Here is a 9790-nt window from a genome sequence, read left to right on the forward strand (position 1 = left end):
ACACTTAGATGTTTGCACATGTGTCTTTAATCTCTATGTAGCTGATTATTACTAGCCACAGTCGGTTGCACTCAGATCCTTATACCTGAGTATGGATATAAAGTCATCAGGTAGATTTCACTGGTAATGTTTATCACCTCTACTATTTAATATGAAGTAAATTTTTATGCTTCCTCCCCTATAAGTCTTTTTTTAATATGTTGATTTTTCTGTGTGTGTTTCATACAGAACATCCCACACAATCTTATTCATCTATATACCCACTTCCCAAATGGCACCCTCCCACAGCTTCCCCCTCTCCCACATACTGGAGCCCATATACTCTGTCATCCCTGTTACTGTCCACTGTGCTGTCCACAACTATCACCTGTCTGGCCTAGTTTCTTGTTATGTAGCCTTTAGCTATACATATGGACCCTTAAAATTATATTGACCCCATTAATCTTGGTTATACTTTCCTTTTGGGTGTTTAAGAGCTTACAGTTGGCCCAGATAAAACAATTTATTTTTACTCTTAAGGTCAAAACAAACAAAATTTTAATTGAAACACTTATTTAAAGTATATGTCTGTATATATGTATATACATGCATTTATGCTGCCTTTTGTCCTTTATATTAAAAAATGCCATAATAGGCCAGGTGTGGTGGCGCACACCTTTAATCCCAGCACTCGGGAGGTGGAGGGAGGCAGAGCTCTGTGAGTTCAAGGCCAGCCTGGTCTATATAGTGAGTTCCAGGACAGCTGGGGCTACAGGGAGACCCTGTCTCAAAAAGACAAAAAAAAAAAAAAGAAAAAAGAAAAGCCAGAATAATGAAAGCTTTTTATTTAAAACTTTTGCTCAGATACATTAGCATCTATTGATAGAGGGTACAAAGCATTTATAAAAAGCTTTCCTTATTTATCAAATATTCTATAGCTCCTGTTGGGTGTCAGGCATAGATTGAACATTTAATAATACAGAGCAAGTCTGTGATGACATTGCATTTACACGCACATGAGGTGCTCAAGCAATACATAAACAAAGTGAATATTTCATTGCAAACACTACTAAGTTCACAGCAGACCTGAAGCTGGAACTTACCATTAATAATGACAACCATAATAACTTTAAAAACAATCGAGATCAATTTAGCTTCTTGAATATGATCTGTTACTGCATATGATCACGAATATTAAATTTGCTTCTTTTTAAAGGTATGAGATTGGTTTTTATTTTCCACTCTGTCACAATTTCTTTCACAGCAATTTCTTTTTTAAAATGTTTTATTTATTCCCTTTATTTTATGCATATGAATGTATTGCCTGCATGTATATGTGCACCTGCGTTGTGCAATGTCCATGGAGTCAGAAGAGGGCATCAGATTCCCCTGGAACTGAAGTTTGTTAGCCGCCATGTGGGTGCTGGAAATCGAACCCAGGTCCTCTGCCAGAGCAGCCAGTGCTCTGAACCACTTAGCCATCTCTCCAGCCCCAGCAACAATTTCTAAAAAAAAGTTTGTTATGAAGAAAACAAAACTCTAATGAGACCATTAGAATATGGCCATAAAAATTATTTTCTTTGTATTTTAAGGCCTAAAAAAACTAACAAATGTCTATGCGTTGTGTATGTGCTTATTTCCTGTAGTTACAACAGAACAAATAATAAGATTAAAACATAATAAATAACAAATAAAATAATAAATACAAAAACCCAAGATTTTGAAATGTTTTATTAGACCATATTAGTTATACATAATAATGGATTTCATTATGACATTTTCTTACATGTGCATAATGTATTTTGGTCGTATTTGCCCCATTACCTTTTTTTGTCCCTTCCCACTCCTATGGATCCCCTTCCATTTTCCAACTAGTCCCCTGCTCTAGTTTCATTCTGCTGCTGTGAGAAAGAACAGTACCCAAAGCAGGAATAGGGTGCAAAGGGGTTTGTCTAGATTTTGCTGCTTCCAGGGTCCTGCTCATCACTGAGAGAAGCTGAGCAAGAATTCAAGCAGGAACTTGAAGCAGAAGCTGTGGAGGAAGGCTGCCTGCTGGTTCACTCCCAGGATCATGCTTAGCTAAGTTTCTTACACAGCCCAAGACCACCTGTCCATGGAATGATGCAGCCCATAGTGGGCTGGGCCCTCCTACATCAATTAGCAATCAAGACAATGCCTCACAGACTAACCTGATAAAGACAGTTAATTCCTCAGTTGAGACTCTTTTCCGGTGATTCTAGGTTGTATCAAGTTGGCAGTTCTCACTCAGAAACCCCTCTCTACTTTCATGTCTATTTTTTCTCTTTTTTTCCTTTCTTTTTTTATGACTCAATGAATTTCATTAGGGTTGGTTACAGGAACATGGACCAACAAGGTTTTTTTTTAATTTAACTAATTCTCCCTATATACTTATGGTATTTCCCCTTCAATTCATCAACCAATGTAGAAACTATTTTTTTAATGGGCTCTACCTTGTGGTAAGCATCTCTGCAGTAAAAATTATCTAATTTGATCTTCCACATATTGCTTCTTTGTTTCTGCTTATTACAAAAATTACAGCAGATCTGTTGAAAATAGCATAAATTTTCGTCTGTGGAAGTCCTAATTGGTTAATTGTGAATGCAGGACTTTGTGTCCTATTCTTTTTTGCTATTAGAGGCTGGAGAGATAGCTCAGCAGTTAAGAGCGCTGGCTACTCTTGAAGAGAACCCAGGTTCATTTCCCAGCACTCACATGGCAGCCAACAACCGTCTGCAACTCCAGTTCCAGGGGATCCTGTGCCATCTTCTGCCCTCCATGGGTACTGTATGACATGGGTGCATTTACACACATGCAGGAAATATACATATGCATAAAATACTAAAAATAAATTGCCTACATCCATTTTTGCTATTAAACTAGTGAGTCTATAGGATTGCCTGTTCTATGAGTTGTGCTTACGTGTTTCCTCCATGTTTCCCAGCACACCACCGGCAGAACCTTTGAGAGTGAAGTGAGGTACCAGTGCAACCCAGGCTACAGGGCAGTTGGAAGTCCTGTGTTTGTCTGCCAAGCCCACCGCCACTGGCACAGTGAGTCACCTCTGTCCTGCATCCCTCTCAACTGTGGTAAACCTCCCCCGATCCAGAATGGCTTCATAAAAGGAGAAAACTTTGAAGTGGGCTCAAAGGTTCAGTTTTTCTGCAATGAGGGGTATGAACTTGTTGGTGATAACTCCTGGACTTGCCAGAAATCTGGTAAATGGAGTAAGAAGCCAAGTCCAAAGTGTGTGCCCACCAAGTGCCCAGAGCCACCCCTTTTGGAAAACCAGCTTGTTCTAAAGGAGTTAACTTCCGAGGTAGGCGTGATGACGATTTCCTGTAAAGAAGGGCATGCCTTGCAAGGTCCTGCTGTCCTGAAGTGCTTGCCATCCCGCCAATGGAATGATTCATTTCCTGTCTGTAAGATGGTCCTTTGCCTCCCTCCTCCCTTGATTGCCTTCGGCGTCCCTGAGCTTTCTGCTCTTCATTTTGGAAGTACTGTCAAGTACTCATGTGTTGATGGGTTTTTTCTAAGAGGAGAGCCAACCACCACCTGCCAGGCCAATGGCACTTGGAGTTCTCCACTGCCAGAATGTGTTCCTGTAGAATGCCCCCACCCTGAGGAGATCCCCAATGGTATCATCGATGTGCAAGGACTTGCCTATCTCAGCACCGCTCTCTACACCTGCAAGCCAGGCTTTGAGTTAGTGGGCAATACTACCACCCTCTGTGGAGAAAATGGTCAGTGGCTTGGAGGAAAACCAACATGCAAACCCATTGAGTGCCCAGAACCCAAAGACATTTTAAATGGCAAAATCTCTTACACAAACCTTCATTATGGACAGACCATCACATACTCTTGTGACCGAGGTTTCCAACTTGAAGGTCCCAAAGCTCTGACCTGTTTAGAGACTGGTGATTGGGATGTGGATGCCCCATCTTGCAATGCCATCCAATGTAATGCCCCACAGCCCATTGAAAATGGCTTTGTAGAGGGTGCAGATTACAGCTACGGTGCCATGATCATCTACAGCTGCTTCCCTGGATTTCAGGTGGCTGGTCATGCCATGCAGACCTGCGAAGAGTCAGGATGGTCAAGCTCCATCCCAACATGTATACCCATAGACTGTGGTCTCCCTCCTCACATAGATTTTGGAGACTGTACTAAAGTTAAAGATGGTCAGAGCTATTTTGATCAAGAAGATGACATGATGGAAGTTCCATATCTGGCTTCTCACCCCCAGCATTCAGAAGTAGTGACTAAAACCCTGGAAAATCCTAAGGAGTCCCCTGCTACACATTCATCCCACTTTCTACATGGCACTATGGTTTCCTACACCTGTAATCTAGGATATGAACTCCTGGGGAACCCAGTGCTGATGTGCCAGGAAGATGGAACTTGGAATGGCAGTGCACCTTCTTGCATTTCAATAGAATGTGACTTGCCTGTTGCTCCTGAAAATGGCTTTTTGCATTTTACACAGAATACCATGGGAAGTGCTGCACAATACAGCTGCAAACCTGGGCACATTCTAGAAGGCTCTGACTTAAGACTTTGTCTACCAAATAAGAAGTGGAGTGGTACCCCCCCACGCTGTGAAGCTATTTCATGCAATAAGCCAAATCCAGTCAAGAATGGATTGATCAAAGGAAGCAACTACTCATATCTGGGTGTGGTGTTCTATGAGTGTGACCCTGGCTACGTGCTCAATGGCACCGAGAGGAGAACATGCCAGGAAAATAAAAATTGGGATGGGCATGAGCCCGTGTGTATTCCAGTGGATTGTGGCTCACCCACAGTGTTGACCAATAGCCAAGTGAAAGGAGAGGAATACACATTCCAGAAAGAGATTGAATACACTTGCCATGAAGGGTTCTTGCTGGAAGGACCCAGGAGTCGTGTTTGTCTTGCCAATGGGAGTTGGAGTGATGCCACTCCCAACTGCATACCTGTCAGATGTGCCACACCACCACAGGTGGCAAATGGGGTGATGGATGGTCTGGACTATGGCTTCAAGAAGGAAGTAGTGTTCCGCTGTCTGGATGGCTATGCATTACATGGAACTCCAAAACTCATTTGTCAATCAGATGGTACCTGGGATGCAGAAGCTCCTATCTGCAAACCGGTCAACTGTGGGCCTCCTGAAGATCTTCCCCAAGGCTTCCCTAATGGATTTTCCTTTTATCATGGGGGTCATATACAGTATCAGTGTTTCCCTGGTTATAAGCTCCATGGAAATCCTTCAAGAAGATGCCTCTCCAATGGCTCCTGGAGTGGCAGCTCACCTTCCTGCCTACCTTGCAGGTGTTCCACACCAGTCATTCAACATGGAACTTTCAATGTGACTGATTTGGGGTGTGGAAAGACAATCCAGTTTGAGTGTTTCAAAGGTTTCAAGCTCCTAGGACTTTCTGAAATCACTTGTGAAGCCAACAGCCAGTGGAGTTCTGGCTTCCCACTTTGTGAACACTCTGTCTGTGGTTCTGTGCCAACCATACCTAACGCATTTGTCAGTGAGAGCAGCTCTTCAAAGGAAAACCTGGTAACTTACAGCTGCAGGTCTGGCTACATCATGCAAGGTAGTTCAGATCTGATTTGTACAGAGAAAGGGACATGGAGCCAACCTTATCCAGTGTGTGAACCCCTTTCCTGTGGACCTCCACCATCTGTTGCCAATGCAGTGGCAACTGGAGAGGAGTATACCTATGAAAGTGAAGTGAAACTCAGGTAAGACCACAGTTCTGGAGTCTCCAAGATGTATAGGCCAATTAGAAATGAAGTGATATACCCAAACGTAGCTCATTGGAAAGAGAACGCCATCCCTGGACTGCTCTCCAAAAACTCAAACTTTTAACACTTGGCTTTATGCTACTTGTAACTAGAAATCCATTGACTGGAAAATAAGCTCACACCTTTTCCAGACTGTAGTTTTTTTATATAATCACCATGGTTTGCATGAAGCCATGGATCCTCTAATTAGCTTTAATCATTTTCCAATCACAAAGCTCTTCTTTAAACATGATGATCATAAATTTGTGATTATAATTCAATGATTATATTTATACGTAGAAGTGTTAGGAAAAATAAAGCCCCCCCAAAAAAAAACAGAAATAATCAGGCCAAAAAAGCACATAACTTTCATTAAACCATATGAATAAAGGTGATGTTCCAAAAGGGACGCCAACCTATGATACTTAAACAAGCTAAGTATATAATGCTCAAATAATGCACTCTGCTAGAACTTTCCCTATCTGAAAGAGATTATTAAAATGAAAGTTGCAAAAATTTAGAATGAATTTGTGAATTGATTTTTTATCAAAATAAACATCATGTTCAAAGGTACCTCAACTTTCTAAAAGTTTCATTCACATTCCCGAATGAATGGTAAATGATCTTTCGCCCATTCATATCTTAGATTTGATTGCTGACTCAGAGCCTCATCTGAGCAGTCTGTAATGAACATTTTAGCCCCACTTTAGTTTCTTAAGTGAAGTAAAAGGTAGAGTCAAGAAAGGAGAGTAAAGGAGCCAGAGTAGCAGCAGATTCTGCACTAAACAGAAAAACAAGTGATCATTCTTTGCTTCTGAAATACATTTTAAAATCTCCACATGGAAGTTGGTATGTCAGGTATTTTGAGAGCTGTGATGCCACCTGTTCCCAAGTTTTCCTGGTGTTTTTTTCCTTGGTGTGTGACGATTACACCATGTGGCAGATCTTTACTGAGTATTAGATTATCAGACTGCTCCAACGCCCCGCCCCCGGGGGCAAATAATAATGACATGAGATTTTTTTTTTTTACATTTTTACTGAATTTGGTTTTCATACACTATATTTTGATGGTGTTTAGATCGCCTTTCCTATCCCTACCTCCCTTTACTGCCCCCCCTGCCCAATTTAATATACTCTGTTATTTATATAAGACCTACGGTCTAGTTTGTGTCTTCTAACGTCCTTCAGTGTGGGTCCATCCACTGGAGCCTGGTTAACCTACCCAAGCTTGAAAGAGGCTGTTCTGTCCCTTTCAGCAGCCATCTGTTGCCACAGTTTCCCTATGTGGAGTTGGAGCTTCTTACCCACTTCCTCAACATGAGACTTTTTTTTTAATTCTTTTTTTAAATAAATAATTTATTCAGAATTTCATACATGCATATAAGGTGTTTTGATCAAATCCATGTCCACTCCCTCCTTTCCAACTCTTCCCATATCTCCCCATCACTTTTTTCTGATAACTTCATGTATTCTTTCTTCTTCTTTGATTTATTTATTTGGGGGGGGGCTTTTGGCTACTCTAACATTCCCCCCTCTGAAGAGATAACCCTAAAATCTTTTAAGGATTAGATAAAAGCTCCTAAATACTTTTGACATTTTTGGACTTTGGAACGGAGTATATTGCTAAGAGGCCCAAGGACATTGTGAGTTTGAGCCAAGAAACTGGCTACTCTTCTTTGGGGTCTTTTTCCCTAACTGCCTAGCCATTCCTACCTCCTGTTCTTATCACCCCATCCTCTGAAGGTGTTACCCAAATTACCAATAGGGAATCAGGATGCAGGCCACTCTGGCTTCTTCCATGCTGAACAAGGGACGCAGGGTGAGGCAATTAGGGTACCCCTTCAATGGGTCTATATCTAGACTCCCAAATTGCTTAATTCTTATCGAAAAGAAAGTTCTTGACTGGTAAATAGAAGATGTGATGGAGAAGTAAAGGCAAGAGCAACTAGCATTACAAGTTCTAGACAGGGAACTAGAAAAAGTCAGAACAGGGTAATTTTCAAATGTTCATATGAGAGTCCATTGGGATTTCTTGACAAGGGCTTCCAAAAGCATCCCTCTATTGGGTTCTTCCTCATTTTTCTTTTGTTTTCCAAGGCTGGACTCTAGAGTGATGGATTCAGGATTTGCTTTCAGGTATTTTGATAGCTGTTAGAGTGGTTAGAATCCGTGTCAGTTCCCTTTCAAAGGCTTCTAGATAGGGGGAGAAAACAAATTTATCCATCATTTTAGAACAATAGCTGGTTGTCTCCCTTAGCTACAGGTGGACACTACAGGATTGGAGACCAAGATTTGAAGTCTTACCTCTGTAGACTGCTCCAACTTTACACGACTCTTATCTAACCTAGTAATGTGTGCAATTTAAACTGTGTTATCCAATGATAAGTCTGAATCTATTACATGGTTTAACTTAAAAGGCAGCACACAGTAGTGGTAAACAGTTGGATTCCTGAGCAGTCCCTCTTGGGTTCAGTTTTACCACTATACCACACTGTCTTTCAATACTGGGTGGGACCTAGTAGCTCTGTCACGTCCTTAGCTATGTGTCTTTAAGGAAGCTACTTCAGCTTTCCTGTACTGACCTTATCTCTGCAAATGGGAACAGAGGTCATGATAACACCTAGTCATAAGGTTGACACGAGAATTTAATGAATTGATATTTGTAGAGCCTGTAGAACAGAAACTATTTGCTGCATACATATGCATGTTTTTAAACCATAGAGGGCTTCAGAGCAGGTTTGACTTGAGTTTGAACTCCAGTACTATAGTTATATGACAATGCTTAGTGATCCAGATTGAAAGAAGTACCTCATTCAAAGCACCTAGGACAGTGCTTGTTACATAGTAGATGTACATAAATGCTAATTATATCATATACCTACTAGGATCTGGGGCTAACTTGGACTTTCTCTACAATTTATTAAATTAGTATTGTTTTAGAATGAATATCAGCAAAAGGTAAATGACTTTAGCAACAGTGGAAACAACTTTAATCTTGGCTAATCTTAAATGTGACTCACTAAGAATCGGTCTAGCTGTTAATTATTATGTTAATGTGTTTGCATGATAATGTTATCCATCTGACCTTCGACCCAGTTTTAACATATTGCATAGAATGTTTCCTAAGCCTTGTAACAACTTCTTTACATCCAAGCATAGGTCAGGAACAAAAGGTCCTTTCTTGAAGGTGCTTATGTTCTCATTCCATGGCAGATGTCTGGAAGGTTACATGATGGATACAGATACAGATACATTCACCTGCCAGAAAGATGGTCATTGGTTCCCCGAAACAATCTCCTGCAGTCCTAAAAAATGTCCTGTGCCATTGAACATAACACGTGTACTTCTTCATGGAGAGGATTTTCAGGTGAATGAGCAAGTTTCTGTATCATGTGCAGAAGGGTTTACCTATGAGGGAGTGAACACATCAACCTGTCAGGTAAGATGCTCTATTTAAACTGGAATATGTAAGTCTAACCTTCGCATCTATGACTATGAATGGATCTTTCTGGCCTGAGAAGAAAATACCTCAAGTTCTCATTCATGTCAAAATGTTTAAGAAGTTTCTTAGAAATAGAATGTGTTTCTTCCTAATGTTCCCATTTTTAAACTAAGAAAGTGCCAGTGTTAGGGAAAATGTTAGAATACTGATAACAAGATATTTATAACAAGGTAACCATGCATCTTATGTACAAAACAGTGTCTGTGTGTAGAAATCTGGCACAGGCTAGGCCAATATCTTTCCAGTTTCAGTGGAAAGCACACAGGTTGTAGAAGTAGACAGAAAATTGGAGTCAAGTCCTGCCTCTGCTCCTTACTACTTGTTTGACTTTAAGAGAGTTACTTAATATTGGGTGTGGTGATATACACCTTTGATCCAGCACTTGGGATGCAGAGGCAGGTGGATCTCTTTGAGACTAAAGTCAGTGGTCAATGTGGTCTATATAGCAAGTTCCAGCCCAGCTGGGGCTACAAGGAAGGAAGGAAGGAAGGAAGGAAGGAAGGAAGGAAGGAAGGAAGG

At 41.0% G+C, this 9790-nt stretch overlaps 1 protein-coding gene across 1 annotated transcript in view; it reads left to right on the plus strand.

The window, feature by feature from the left end:
* Window positions 1-9790, plus strand: part of Svep1 (sushi, von Willebrand factor type A, EGF and pentraxin domain containing 1) — a 238188-nt gene that overhangs the window by 176789 nt on the left and 51609 nt on the right. Inside the window, exons 38-39 of the mRNA XM_017803637.2 lie at window positions 2942-5727; window positions 8983-9208. Of these exons, the coding sequence (XP_017659126.1) occupies window positions 2942-5727; window positions 8983-9208 (3012 nt within the window). The remainder of the gene's footprint in view (window positions 1-2941; window positions 5728-8982; window positions 9209-9790) is intronic.

The sequence above is a fragment of the Nannospalax galili genome, unplaced genomic scaffold, assembly GCF_000622305.1.
Source record: "Nannospalax galili isolate Female #2095 unplaced genomic scaffold, S.galili_v1.0 scaffold666, whole genome shotgun sequence".
NCBI classification, from domain to species: domain Eukaryota; kingdom Metazoa; phylum Chordata; class Mammalia; order Rodentia; family Spalacidae; genus Nannospalax; species Nannospalax galili.